Source organism: Orbicella franksi, chromosome 11 (assembly GCF_964199315.1).
Source record: "Orbicella franksi chromosome 11, jaOrbFran1.1, whole genome shotgun sequence".
Lineage (NCBI taxonomy): Eukaryota > Metazoa > Cnidaria > Anthozoa > Scleractinia > Merulinidae > Orbicella > Orbicella franksi.
The window spans coordinates 18,862,613-18,878,199 of NC_138155.1; the positions used below are offsets into that span (position 1 = coordinate 18,862,613).

The 15,587-nt window shown below is 38.3% G+C and overlaps 2 protein-coding genes across 2 annotated transcripts in view; both read left to right on the plus strand.

Annotated features, from left to right (window-relative positions):
• Positions 1–964: 964 nt before the first annotated feature.
• Positions 965–5,266, plus strand: LOC145503271 (uncharacterized). The gene is made up of 2 exons (XM_081482768.1): positions 965–1,246; positions 4,640–5,266. The coding sequence occupies exons 1-2, from the start codon at positions 1,047–1,049 to the stop codon at positions 4,740–4,742; spliced, it is 303 nt and encodes a 100-aa protein (XP_081338894.1). The 5' UTR covers positions 965–1,046; the 3' UTR covers positions 4,743–5,266.
• Positions 4,654–15,587, plus strand: part of LOC145503238 (uncharacterized) — a 145,109-nt gene continuing 134,175 nt past the window's right edge. The window contains exons 1-4 of the mRNA XM_081482727.1: positions 4,654–4,738; positions 9,479–9,626; positions 12,808–12,876; positions 13,770–13,844. Coding sequence (XP_081338853.1) covers positions 9,538–9,626; positions 12,808–12,876; positions 13,770–13,844 — 233 coding nt within the window. The 5' untranslated portion in view covers positions 4,654–4,738; positions 9,479–9,537. The remainder of the gene's footprint in view (positions 4,739–9,478; positions 9,627–12,807; positions 12,877–13,769; positions 13,845–15,587) is intronic.

Here is a 15,587-nt window from a genome sequence, read left to right on the forward strand (position 1 = left end):
GAGCATATTTGTATAACTGCTGGATATCTTTACCTCAAAAATTAGGCAGGCAAGTCTGTAAGCCCTGAGATGTTCTACTGTAAGTCGTGTTCCTGTCTTTAAACCCTTTCGGAGTCTCTTTAAAATAATGTCAGCTGCATCAACCCATTTGCATCTCTAAAGGACACCGATTGCATTGTATTCTAGTACAGAAATGCTTCTCTTTATATAAATGAAGCTCCAGTGCGATAATCAGTTCAAGTGTTCACTCTAACGCAGACGCTCTTTGAGCTGGTCACGCAATCTTTCCTCAAAAACTCGTCATGCACTCACTCTACGTTAGGGAGGAGTGTGTGACGAGGCATAAGAAGGCTAAGAACGTCTTTGTCGAACGGAGAGGGTACTTCAAGGGTAACAAAAATAAACTGACGCGTTTAAAATAAGTGGTGAACATTCTCTTTCAATGGTTAATCAAGAATGTGCCTACTGAGGTAGCTATAATAAAGAATATTTTGAAGAGTGCAAATTCAGGAAGTGCTTTTCCCGAAAGTCGTTGTAAATGAGTATCGCGGTTAGGTTTCGAGATTAAGCAAGGGTAACGAACGCTATGAATACGCCATGTACTTTTGTGAATGCTGAACAATAAATCAAAACACCTTTACGGTTCTTCGACAGCTGAGAAGGGTCACAATTATTTTGCCCTCGAAGGAGCTTGCCCACAATAAAGGGGTTCGTTTGACAATTAGCATAACGAAAGTATTGAAAGCTAACTTCCTGTCGTCTCGGTTATTTTGCGTGATAGAAGCTAAGCATTGCCAATATTTATGCAGCGATTAAATCGGTAACCGTTAAATAATTTGATTCCACAGTAACAAGGGAGGCAGACATTTTAATTTAGTAAACGAATCTACGACCACGTGATTTATTTCCGGTCTTTCTTAGAATTATAAAACAACAACTGTATATCAAATACGGCAATCAGATCATCATCAAGGCCAAAGGGTTTTTTGAAAGCGTCGTACATTTCAGTTTGCTCTGCGTATCACAGTGTGCAGTATTTGTGAACAATGCCAGATAACCAAGAAGAAACGTTAGGGCTAGCAAGGAAGGAGGTCATTCAAGCAAAACTTCTCCGTGATGTTATCAACGTACTAAAAGGCAACCGGGAAGCTTTGTGTCACCTACCAGAAATGCTTGAACAATTAAGTGAGATGCCTGAAGCGATTCCGAAAGTGAAAAAGGCAACAAACACTCTGGACGAATACAGGTAGAGATCTTAAATCTTTATGAATCAAATTCACTTATCAGTCCGATAGCTAATAGTGTATACTGCATGTTGATTTAGGCACGTATTTCTTTGTCGTAAGGGTGGATCTAAAGGGCTAAATACGTTCAAGTTACCACGTTGAGACTTTTACAGCTTGCACAAAATTGTACCGTGTAAATTGGTAAGTTCCTGCAAAGTTACACCACTGAATCAGTTATGACGTACTTTATTGCTCATTCATTGGTTATTCATATTATGCGGGGGAGGAACAAACCGATAGCAGAGTCGATATCACACAGCGATTATTTCAGCATATAAGCGAGTAGAATGATTAGCACTTTCGCGGAAACTCAAGATTCATGTGACAGGTGACGTCAAAGTGACGTCTTCTCGAATTTTTGTCGGTCTGCGTTGTGCTTCACCTACCAGGTCTCTTCTGCAGGGCTCGATAAAACCAAGAACATGGAACATTCCGGAACATCCCGGAACATTCCGGAACATCCCAGAACAACGAATAATTATCATAATTATGCGAAAAATATGTAAAATTTAATTTTTAAAACTAAAATAAACAAAAATAAACTGGTATCAGCTTGAAATATGAGAAGATATTATTGGGGATAAGGGAGTCGGTAGCAGAGGGGTAGGGAGCGTTGGGTATTCATTCAACTGACCACAATGAGTGCAAGCTGCTCTTCTTTCCCGCCAATTGCGTCACGTCGCTTTTCAGCACTCTGTTTTTCAGCACAAACATGGACGATTCTGACGATGAATGCCAGGTAATTCATTGCGTCTCCTTTTTTGATCCCTGATTTCTTCAACATTTGAGGTGCTTGTCTGTGCATCATACAGTTACTTGTTAAGTCAGTATTCATAGTGTTGTCCCTATCCCATCTTCATATCGCTATTCATCATCCCCTGTTTTCGCGCCGCTCCGCTAGGAACGCCTGGCACTATGACCCACTTCGTGCAGACTCGGCCTTTCCGGAAGCACGAGTAACAAGCAAGTTATCATTAATAAACTAGTGGTAATCAAAGATTTATAGAGCAGCGCGTTCACGCGTGGTTTTCGCATGTCTGGTTTACTTTGGTGGTGTTCGAATGGCTCGATAGAAAACTAAGTTTGATCGAAATGTCAGATAACGATCTGCACGTGAAGTTGAACCTGCGGTAAAAGTATTTTTAATTAATTAAGTATTAACTTGTACTGAACAAACATTTTCCAGGAGATGCATTTGAACTGTTGGCGACACTTAGAATTCAATTTCAGATCGCCAACACTTGTAACAAATATTTCTAGAGCCAATAAAGTTTTGACCAGCGACCCGGCAAGACAGCGTGCGCGTCGCCAAATGTTTTTAAATTTTGTGTTTGTATTTGTTTACACTGTCATCAGAGGTCGAGCAGTCCGAACTAGTTTAGACAAGAAAATCGATGCCAAAGATTTTCTATTTCTATCTCATGGAGAAACTATTTTTTCATGAGAAATCGTGTATACGGATGTCTTTGTATTGACGTAATGAATTGAATAAAGAAATCACACTCGTGTATCCATACTTTTAGGTCTGATTAAGGAGTTCGAACGCCCCACCTTTCTGTGAAGAACGAAATCTGGAAATGAAGGACAGTCACGTAATTAAACTGACGGTGAACGACTGGAAGGAATTGATTACCCTTCTTAGTTGCTGGGCTTCACTCATTGCAGTCACTTTCATTTTTCTTTCTTTTTTCATTTTTTTTATGTTTTTGTTTTGTTTCTATTTTCCGAGCTGATACCAGTTTATTTTTGTTTGATTTAATTAAAAAAAATTAATTTTGCATATTTTTCGCATAATTATTATAATTATTCGATGTTCCGGGATGTTCCGGAATGTTCCATGTTCTAGGTTTTATCGACGGCCGCTGAAACTATGTAGTAAGCATTGCAGAAGAGGCCGTCGATAAAACCAGGAACATGGAACATTCCGGAACATCCCGGAACATCCCGGAACATCGAATAATTATAATAATTATGCGAAAAATATGCAAAATTAATTTTTTTTAAACTTAAATCAAACAAAAATAAACTGGTATCAGCTCGGAAAATAAAAATAAAAACATAAAAAAAGGGAAAAAAGAAAGAAAAATGAAAGTGACTGCAATTAGTGAAGGCTAGCAACTAAGAAGAGTAATCCATTCCTTCCAGTCGTTCGCCGTCAGTTTAATCACGTGACTGTCCCTTATTCCCAGATTTCGTTCTTCACAGAAAACCAAGGTGGTGGCGTTCGAACTCCTTAATCAGACCTAACAATATGGGTACATGAGTGGGATTTCTTTATTCAATTCATTACGTCAATACAAAGATATGTGTATACGCGATTTCTCATGAAGAAATAGTTTCTCCGTGAGATAGAAATAGAAACTCTTCGGCATTGAGTTTCTTGTCTAAACTAGTTCGGACTGCTCGAGCTCTGATGGTAGTGTAAACAACTACAAACACAAAATTTAAAAACATTTGGCGACGCGCGCGCTGTCTTGCAGGGTTGCTGGCCAAAACTTTATTGTCTCAAGAAATATTTGTTACAAGTGTTGGCGATCTGAAACTGGAAAATGTTTTGTCCAGTACAAGTCAATACTTGATTAATTAAAAATACTTTTACCGCAGGCTACGATCTATTCACCGCTAGTTCAACTTCACGTGCAGATCGTTATCTGGCATTCGATCAAACTTAGTTTTCTATCGAGCCATTCGAACACCACCAGAGTAGACCAGCCATGGGAAGCACGTGCGTGCGAGTGAACGCGCAGCCCTAATCTTTGATTACTACTAGGTAATAAATAACTTGCTTGTTACTCGGGCTTCCGGAAAGGCTTGGTGGGTCATAGTGTCAGACGTTCCTAGCGGAGCGGCGCGAAAACTGGGGATGATAAATGGCAACATGAAGACCGAATAGTGACAAAACTATGGCTACTGACTTAACAAGAAACTGTATGATGCTTAGACGAACACCTCAGATGTTGAAGAAATCAGGGATCAAAAAAGAAGACGCAATGAATTACCTGGCATTCATCGTCCGAATCGTCCATGTTTGTGTTGAAAAACAGAGTGCTGTAAAGCGACGTGAAACAATTGGCGGCAAAGAAGAGGAGCCTGCACTCATTGTAGTCAGTTGAATGAAAACCTAACGCTTCCTACCCCTACCTTAGCGACTCCCCTATCCCCAATAATATCTTTTCATTTTCGAGCTGATACCAGTTTATTTTCGTTTATTTTAGTTTTAAAAATTTAATTGTACATATTTTTCTCATAATTATTATAACTATGCGATGTTCCGGAATGTTCCGGGATGTTCCGGGATGTTCCGGCTTTTATCGACGGCCTAGTTTCAGCATTATTATTGTGTATCCTAACAGAAGTGAAGCAGACAAGGCGATACTAGCACGGAAGGAAAAGGAAGATTTGGATGAAAAAGTTAAATCTCTATTACAAGATAACGATGTAAAAGCAAAACGGTAGGTAATTATATGTATGCATGCCTTCCAGGTATTATTTTCTTTTAGGCTACCCAGCTGTACAAGTGTCGGATGGTAAACATAACAATAGTCCGTATTAATTTAATTTAAACTAGTTGTCTTTTTACCTCAAAACAATGTAGGGAAAAAAGCTAAAAAAAAATATGTAAATCATCGCCAGAGAAGTCGAACCGAAGTGGGCGGAGATTGTTTGTGACTCAGGCCCGTTCCAAACGCCGCTCCATTCATGCGCCGAACCTAACTGATGAGCTAAGTACGGCAGAAGAGCGACGTTTGAATCAGTTTGGTCCGGCAGGTTAGGTTTGGTGCGGCAAACAACATTAAATTCGGCAGGGTCTGTTGCACTATGCGACGTTGGAGCGGCAGTTGATTCATACGGCGTTCTCCTCGTGTGTCAAACCTAATGCGTAAATTACTGTAATTTATTTTTCATGTAACGGAACTCGTGATTGGCTCAAAATTGAGTGGCGTGACTAGTCATGCATGAAGCTCTAAGTCGTCGCTAAAAATAAAGACAACAAAATACCAGTATGCCTTCGATTTATGATAAACGGGACTGTATAAGCGAGTTTCTTTAGTGCAAATTCATTTTTTGCTTTTTCTTCGTGATAATAGCCCAGCTTATTAGATTTCCCTTTAAAAAGTCGATTTAACAAGAAGAAAACCTGTCTAGATAAAACGCTGAACCTTGAGTTTGAATTTGCTTCCCTAAATATTGCTATAACAGCTGATAACAGCGAAATGTTAGTCACAGCTTTTCTATTTGGACAGAGTTCGTGAATTCAGAACGTATATTTCCCCGTCGAAAATGTTACCACGTATCGGCTTCCCGAATTAAGTTCGACGCAAGTACGCCGTCTGAACCAGCCGTCGCTCCAAAGTCGCTCTAAAGTCGAACTTAATCAGGTTTGGTTCGGCACATGAGTGCAGAGGCGTTTGGCCCGGGCCTCACCAGAGCGCATCAATACGATTGCATTGTTTTTCGACATAAGCGATTGGTCGGCTGAAATATGAACAGTCTCAGTGTCGCGTAATATGTTATGGCGGGTCGAAAAAATGCTCCTTTTCTCTAACTGAAGAACGGTTCAAAAATTAACTTCTGGCAGAAAAAGCGAAGTAGAATACATAAGTTAAAGAACCCGTATTAACGGTAGAACTTTGTACCAGAATGAGAGAAAATACTCGGCATTGGAATCAACAGACAGAGGTCACCTTATACGTGTCAAGCAAAAATAGACCCCCAGATAAGGAAAAATGCTAACTCAATAAATTGTCAATCTGGTGGCGATCAGCCTGAAAATAACTAATTTGGCGATGTTTTACACCGGTATGCGATCTTGAATGGATATTTTTCATGGCGTTCGAAGCTTCGAAACAAACATCAGGTGTATAAGACCTAACTTAGATAGGAAGTTACTTGGGATTTTTAAGATGTTTGAAACCACGAGACAATCAAAAACTTTTCCCATATATTTTCTGTAATCAGAAGGTCAAACTAGAGCTCGAAAAATTGTCACGCCTCAACTGCGCATGTCGCCTCATTAACTGTTGGGTTACTAAAGAGTCAAGAGTCAAGTTAGCTGGATATGGGTGAAGACCTTTGTTTGGCGGGCTTTATTAAGGACCGAGAAGCAGTATAGATCCATAAACAAACAAATATAAGCTATATCAAACCATGCTTAGTGAATAAATTATTAATACATTATATGAATATTATTTATGCTATAGAATTTCATATATATTGGATTATTGATGGATTTATTTAATAAATTTGTAAAAGAATTCTTTAGAATTGTAAATGTAGTTTATATATATGAATTAAGGGGGTTAGCTTTATATGAGGATTAAGAGGCCCTGCGCCTAAGAAACGACCGATGATTTCCGGCTAAAAAATAAAATCGGCCGATTTTTATCTCTCAAGTAGAGGTTACCGAATACTATTTAAAAATGAATTTCTTTTGTTTCAGTTTCGCTTTAAACCAAAAATATCGAGCCGCAAAGTTTTTCCGTCTGAAAGCAGCAAAATCAGGCCGAAAATAAGCCCCCGCAAAAAACTGTTTAGAAATTACTATCGCAACGCAAAATAATGAGAAAACTACACAGTGTTGAAGAAAAAGGCCTTTTAATGCAATATCATTCGATAAACATCAAAAAACTGCCGAAGCGATTAACAAACAAGAAGATCTGTTAGATCTTATAACCGCGCTTTTAAAATTTAACTGTTTTCTTAGTACTACAGTCGCAACGCAGTCCATATTCCAAAGCAATCTTTGATGATTCATTGATTACTGTAGACATCACATCACTTGATCAACACACACTCTATTATTGCACCATCAGTCATAGCCGTTGTGACATCTCCGATGACGCAATAGTCTTAATCTGGAACTTTCTTCGCGATATGTATGGTCATGAAGATACGAACACTATTACAAACCGCTTTCTTTCTTTGAAGTCACAATTAAATTTAATTGTTTTTTTCCCTTGAGTTAAGGGTTAGCAAAGAAGTCACACAAGTCACATAATTCAAGAATTGCGTTATCTACGGCTATCTTTAGTACGGTGGTTATTTCCCTATCAATGACGTAATCTTTGCACGTTCTGACACGTTCTTTGCTTGGCTTGCAAATATTTAATTTTCCTTCCGATCTATGAACTTGCTGCGATGAAACAGTCAAAGGATTTACTTCATTTGCCTAAAACCACAAGAAATACTCGCAAAATTACAAATAAATTAATGACCGTCGCTTCTGCCGAAATAAACTTGCAAAGTAAACACGATCTTATTTGTCACGTAGCGAAAGTGAAAGCTGCAACATCAGCGCATTCCATGGCTGACGTAATACCTTTTTTCACCGTATTTATTATTCCCTTTAAATCCAACGCTTTGATAAAACGAAAAGAAAATATATTTTACCCACAAAAAAGAAAACAATATCCGTAAAATTGTCCGTGTATTTATGTTTTAACAGCTTCTGGCGGAAAAACATCACACGTTCCGTGACTCAAAGTTTGGCCGAGCGGAGGTCTGCGTCTGGTCACCGACAAAAAAAAAAAAAATAAACCACGGGTAAACCTAGAACCGCGCTCGGCCCATGGCCGCGCGGTTAATAAAGTTTCAAATATTGCATACTAAATTAGATGGAGCGTTGGAGCTGATTTTAAAATAATTATTTCTCAAAAGTTCAACGCTTTTGAAAGCAATCACAGTGATGAATGAGACATCGGAGGGATACAAATCACGTTTCTGGAAAAACATTTTTCGGCCAAAGTATATTGACCTTGTACAAAGCGTTCAAAGTTACCGTTTTTACCGTTATCCTGCTATTTCGGCGAAACACTTCTCTTTTGCCAATACGGCCGTGGATAGCGTGTTAAACGCCACTTTAAACCTTGCTAGGCATTCAAAGACCGTCCTAAGTAGAAGGAAGTAGAATTAAGAGAGTAAGGAAGATGAAAAATACACAGAAAAAGAAAATAACTCGAAATTACCATCTGCTAACGAAAGTTGAATCTGGAAAATGTCGTCGCGTGACAGCGGCCATTGACGTTATTTGTATCAATAGCGGTGGAATCCAAACGAATGCACAAATAGGAAAACAATTTTTCCCGGCCAGAAAACGTTTAGTGGAACAATGTTATGTTATTTTTCACAAATGATGGTCACTCAAAAAGAAAAACTTCCCCAACCGCCACACCGTTTTGGTCGCAGCGTGATCTGAGTTATGGGGTCACGACTGGATCTCTAGCCGCTGACCGCCCGAAGGACATTGCAGACTCGTTTTCCCACGCTCTTGCGACCTTTACGTGACCAATGACGTCACTGGCCGCTGTTAGGCGACGACATTTTCCAGATTCAACTTTCGTTAGCAGATGGTAATTTCGAGTTATTTTCTTCTTCTGCGTATTTTTCATCTTCCTTTCTCTTTCAATTCTACATCCTTCTACTCAGGATAGTCTCTGAATGCCGAGCAAGTTTTAAAGTGGCGTTTACCACGCTATCCACGGCCGTATTGGCAAAAGAGAAGCGTTTCGCCGAAGTAGCAGGATAACGGTGAACACGGTAACTTTGAACGCTTTGTACAAGGTCAATATACTTTGGCCGAAAAATGTTTTTCCAGAAACGTGATTTGTATCCCTCCAATGTCTCATTCATCACTGTGATTGCTTTCAAAAGCGTTGAACTTTTGAGAAATAATTATTTTAAAATCAGCTCCAACGCTCCATCTAATTTAGTATGCAATATTTGAAACTTTATTTGTTAATCGCTTCGGCAGTTTTTTGATGTTTATCGAATGATATTGCATTAAAAGGCCTTTTTCTTCAACACTGTGTAGTTTTCTCATTATTTTGCGTTGCGGTAGTAATTTCTAAACAGTTTTTTGCGGGGGCTTATTTTCGGCCTGATTTTGCTGCTTTCAGACGGAAAAACTTTGCGGCTCGATATTTTTGGTTTAAAGCGAAACTGAAACAAAAGAAATTCATTTTTAAATAGTATTCGGTAACCTCTACTTGAGAGATAAAAATCGGCCGATTTTATTTTTTAGCCGGAAATCATCGGTCGTTTCTTAGGTGCAGGGCCTCTTAAGTTCTTCCCTGCTGGCACCCTATTTGCTTTAGATATTTATATTTTTTATGCCAATAAAGTTGATATAAATTGTAAATAAAAGATTTATTATACGGTACACGTCAGACCATTCTCTTACGGTATATATATAGAGCGGGAAATCCAAGAGCAATGAGAGCAGTAGACAAATATTGTTGTATTTGTCCGGATTATGACATTGGAGAAAACTATCGAAGATCATAAGGCAGAAATTTTAGCAGCAAGAAGAACCCAAAGTGCAAGCAAGTCCAAGGATGAGAGGTAATGATAGATTGGTTAGCATGCTTAGACAAAAAGGGTTAGTCTCAGCTCAGCCACATGCGCAGTTAAGATGTACAGCTAAGATGGGGCTTGGCAGCAAAGTAGAAACTACCAAAACTATAAAATGTTAACTCAAAAATACCAGCAAAGTGTGTTTTAGGAACAGAACATCAGAGAAATATCTTAAATTTCTGGTAGGGCTTCAAGTTTTGTTCAATTTTAAGCAAAATAGGTAATTCGTACTTTATTACCTACCTGTCGGCCCTTTCACAGTCCTAACCTGTGCCCTGGTTGTTCCTTAGTAGTTACTAATCTTAGCTCAGCTCAGCTCAGCACACCTCACCTTGCCTTATGGGCCACTTGGCTCGCATGCAGACCTTTCCTTACCTCAACTCACCTTACCTTACCCACAAGGAACCCTCACGTCCATTTAAAATATGAAGAAAACATAAACTTACCTTTATCGATCTTGTCTTGTGTTATGGCAGCCATTGGAGTTTTAAATACGCGGTCAGCTAGAGCGAGGTCTGGAGCAGAATTTTAGAATTTGGAAATTCTCGAGGATCCGATCGCCCACCGCTCCGAGCGATTTCCATAAAATTTGGGTTCCAAGCCATGAACTGGCTGACTTCACGTAACCATGTATTTTGAATAAAAATGCGTGTCATCTGTAAGTTTATTTTCATACAAATCAACTAATTTTCATAAGAAAAGTTTTGCACGAGGAGTCGTTTTGAGTCGTTTTCGTTTTGAACTCGAAAACGCTATTCACTGTTGGGATTTTCCTTTATAGAAACGAAGGCCTCGTTCGAAATATAATTGTTGAAGACCTAAATGTAATAACTGACCTTAAATGTAATAAACTCCTAAATGTAATAACATTTGGCCTTAAATGTAATAAACTCCTAAATGTAATAACATTTGGCCTTAAATGTAATAACACCTAAGTGTGACAACATTTGGACTTAAATGAGATGGTTTATACTCACGTCATCATTGACGTCATCAAAGGCGTCATTAATCAACTCACTGTTATTGCATAAACCACGTGATCTGTTGCACCATCTGAAGAGAACATTTACAACTTCAAATCACGTCTCCTTGCTAGAGGTTATCCAAAAAATCTGATCGAAACACTCCTTTCAGATATTAAATTCACAGAAAGGGAATCGGCGCTAAGACAAAAACATGAAAGCCGGAAAGAACTCTTGCCTTTTGTAACACAATATCAACCATCAGTGCCCAACCTCAAAAATGTTTTAATGGAAAAATGGCACTTGATACAAAATCAGCCTTCTCTACGGCAAATTTTCAAAGAGCCACCACTAATATCGTATAAAAGAGGTAAATCCCTAAAAGACATACTCGTAAGAGCAAAACTATAAAGGGGTCATATATTACATGGTACAAAAGTTTCCATTGTTAGAAGTTGTGCAGGCCTGTCACTCCTTGCTAATTCCTACCGCATACAGTGTTAGCTGATCCCCATAGGCCCCATCTTGTGACATATGATTTGTATAGTTGCTCCAGGAAGCAAACTCATTATCTGCCAAATGCTCCAAAAGAGGAAAACCTTCGTTATCGTAGCGGTTGCTTTCTAAGTAATCAACTATTTCTTCCCTCATAGTTTCGGCAGATCTGAAAATCCCTAGCTTCTGAAGCTGGTGTGAAAGTGCGCTGAATTGGCAGTTACCATCTCCTGGTGGGTTATATGCTATTTTATAGCCTTGATCTTCAATAGCCTCGACGTAGTCGTCTTTTCTCATAGCTATGTGATACTTTTTATAGTGCTGATTTTTTTTCCTTTTTGACAGCTTTGCTACTTTTTGTTTTTGTTTTTCGCGCTGTAGGGTAAGGCTAGTGACGTCATCTACAGGGACCCATTTCTTTTCTTTCTTTCCCGTTAGTGGTGAAGTATATGAAACCTTATAGGTATGTAACTGAATGTTTCTTTCTTCTACACGAGCCTCAGTTATATGTCGCTTATTAAATGATCTTCCTCTTAGACGCAAATAAACTGTTTCTCCAACGCTGTAAACAGAGGGCGGATTCAGGCGAAGCTGTGTTCGCTGCGCACGCTTATCACACCTCTTGGTCGCTTTTTGTGCCTGCTTTCGCACTTTAGAAGCTTGCCGGGAACGTAGTTTCCGGTCATTTTCTGTTGGGCGAATTTTTCCAGGGCTAGGGAGACATTCCTCTTCTAAGCCGCTTTCTCGGAGATTATTACATTTCCGTGCAAAATAAATTTCAAATGGTGTTTTGTGAGCAATTACTTCTTTGGAATTTGTTTTGCCCAGTTGACACCGTCCTGACCCATTTTACTAAGGTCGTACTCTATCTTAGATCTCAGTGACCTGTGACAACGTTCAACCTTGCCTTGCGACTGGGGGTGCCGAGGGCGACTGTAAATCAATTTAATATCCATGCGCTCACAAAGCTTTTTCACGGCTTTTTTGAACTCTCCTCCTTGATCGTGTAACGTTGTGTAACGTTGTTTCATTTAAGTCCAAATGTTGTCACACTTTGGAGTTTATTACATTTAAGGCCAAATGTTATTACATTTAGGAGTTTATTACATTTAAGGTCAGTTATTACATTTAGGTCTTCAACATATAATATCCTGACATGAAACTAAATCTATGCAGCCAGTCATAAGCGAGATCGCTCCAGCCGCCTAGTTGAATGAATTTTTAAACCTAGCGACTACGCTCTAGTACTACACCGTCTATTGATCGCCTCGAGAGTGATCGTACTGCCTAACTTTTTTTTTACTTCAAAGTGACATGAATACATCACTTCTGCTAGAAATGATTTCTGTGACATGACCGAAGTTTGCCAAGACCAAATACGCACTCTCAGTCAAGTTTGGACCATTCTTAGTTTCTTAGTTTTCAAGGTCGCTCTTTACTTAGGACTGAGCTACTTGATTGGAAAAAGAATAGCAAAGTAATGATTGAGAAATACTTATCATCACAAAATAACAACAAGAATTAAACAAAAACTACAACGACAACAACAACAACAACAAAGGACAGATTACAATTTGTATCTGGGGTATAACAAAGGGCTTCAATGGCTGGGGAAATGTTTTCAGAATTCAATATAACGTATCCACCAGAAGTATCCAAACAAATGCTTCTTATGTAGCTGAATTTAATGATTATACTCACGTTTGCTACAGTGATAGAATTTCTTCACTGGAAAAAAAGCTACAAGAAACTGATGAACGAAAAGTGGAGATTGAAGAAAGGTAGGTTTTGTTGTTGTAATGTAGTTAAGGAAAAGTCTTATTTTACTTTTAAGGTGCTGAATTTCACCCGTAGGAATCTTTAACCAATCATGATGTCTGTATTGATCTGATCTGGGCTTATCCAAGGACTTAAAACGGCAGTAGATAACAGTTTCTTTACACGCGATACGAAATAAGGAGCTTACATTGGTTGCCAGTTCATTTTAGGATTATTTTCAAAATATTGTTGTTAACTTACAAAGCTCTGAATGGACTGGCCCCTGATTACATTAGAGACCTACTGCGATTTAACATTTCTGGTCGGACACTAAGATCTTCAAACAACAGGTTGCTTGATGAGCCTAGAGCAAATCTTAAAACGTATGGTGAAAGGGCTTTTTCCGTGGCGACACCAAGGCTCTGGAATAAATTACCCCTCCAGATCAGACTTTCATCATCAGAGGCAGTTTTTAAGGCTAATCTTAAGACTTATCTTTTTAAGCGTGCATTTGATTTGTAGTTTTTACTTTTTATTTGTAGCCTAATTGTATTATATAGCGTATTTAATTCTTAGGATTTTAACTTTTAGGATTTAGGATTTTAGGTTTTTAAAGAATTAGGATTTTAATTTTAAAGTATTGTAAAGCGCCATGGACAATTAGTGGAAAATGGCGCTATATAAATGTATATTTATTTATTTATTTATTTTATTTAAATATGCAAAAACAACAACGACAACATCAAACACATTTTCAATGATGGACTAAAGAAGCTTGTTCAATCCCTGATTTTACTAGATCTGCTGTTTCAAAGCTTTGCTGATAAATGAGACGGAATATCTCTTTCAGGTCTGGTTCGTTCGATTCTCATTATTTTTGTTCATCTAAGCCTGCACATTGTAACTACCTTTGCAGATTCCATCAGCTAAAAGAAGTGTACAAGACTACAGTTTCTAGTAAAGAACGAGAGATTGATCAACTGAAAAACAGGTAATAAAACTTTTGTATGTGTAGTCTCTACTGTAATTGATCTTAACACAAAATCTGAATCTTTAAAAAAATAACCGATACATAAAAAAATAATTTTAATTCTTTTCTACGTTGTTAAAGGTAAGTAACAAACTTTCTTTCCATTTTGCTTTTATTTGTCATATTTTACTTATTTCTTATTACTTGCCATGTGTTTTTTTTGAAACGACGCTTTTCTCAAAACAAAAAAAAATGTCAGACAAGTCATCCTTGTTCTATTCTTTTACAATTAATTAATAACCGAGCTCCCGCGGCAAAAAGGACCGCCAAGCGGAGCCCATACCCATATAGGAAAGAAAAGGAAACCCATGAATTGATTTCATGAATTGAATTGATGAATTGATTGGTGGTCAGCGGTATTGCTCGTGGGCGCGTACGCACGACGATGACGGCGGCGTCGACGACGACGACGGAGCCGCGCAAGATGGTGGTCATACTCCAGCTAATGATATTCATCTTTGTCTTTATCATTGTAGGCTTGCCTCTCTTAGTGAAAAACGAGTGAAACAAGATCAGTCAAAAGTTGAAGACACGCTCAGTTTGAACAGACAGTCAAAAGTGGAGGAGGACTTTGCCAAATTTATTGACGAAGCCAGGGTGGATGTAATTGATAGAATCAAGACACTCTGTCAACCAAAAGAGAAAATTTACGAGGAGATTTATTACCCTAGACTAGCTTGTCTAATTTTTGAGGTTCGTTTTGCAATTTTCTCTCAGTTTAGCAAGTCGTGTTTACTCAGTTTCGCTGTCACGCCCCGTTATTAATCTGCGCCCTTAAGACTGGCCAAAGAATAAAAATAAGGACATCTTCAGAAGTGACGTTTATTTATGTATGTTGATGTATGTTGATGTATGCTGTTACATAGGAAACGTCAAGTTAATACAGTTAAGATTTTTAAGCCATGCGATGTCTATTTGTAATGTTTGTAACCTTTGTTTGCTTTCTTTTCCTTCTAAAATTGAAATGGCCGAAGGACAAGAATATTTTTTTTCTCAAAATCTACCCGTATGACCCCACCTCAAAATTTCAGGAAGTAGAAATTGCCTCTGATTAAACATTCATGCGAGGTGAAATGTTTCGCAAACTAAAAAAAGATGTGAAATTTTGTCTATCGGGTGTTCCAAAAATAACTCAAAATCCGTCGCATTGCCTTGTATTTAAATATTTGGCTCTGAAAGCGATTTACCCCTATTTCATCAAAGACAGCTATTTAACACCTCCCACTGGAATTGGACTGGGCATGCCTTTTACTTATTTGCCGTGTATCGAGAACGAGAAAGCAAGAGTAAATTAACGCTATTTTACCGGTGCTTTACGGTCTTTTTTGTCATATTTTATCGGTCCATGCTTTTTTTTTCCGCGCGACTAACACTGACGCCTACCAGATAATTGTAAGACGCGTTAATGAGTCTCGGTAAACCTGTAGCAAGCCTGAATAACAGGCAAAAAATTATCTTAACTTATGCAAAACAGTTAAAGAAATATTTAATTTTGTAGGAGACTATTCTGACAAGTATTTTGAATTACATTTTGTTTGCACGATTTAGCTAGGTATTTGTAAAGATCGTTCTATCGTTTTATTTATTTTTCAGGCTACCTATGAACAAATGAAAGGGGCAAGAAACGCCGCTGTTGAGTTTCTTAAGGAGATAGCTAGAGGTGTGGTTAACTTAACTCCAGAGCAAAGCCGTAATTTCAGCTTC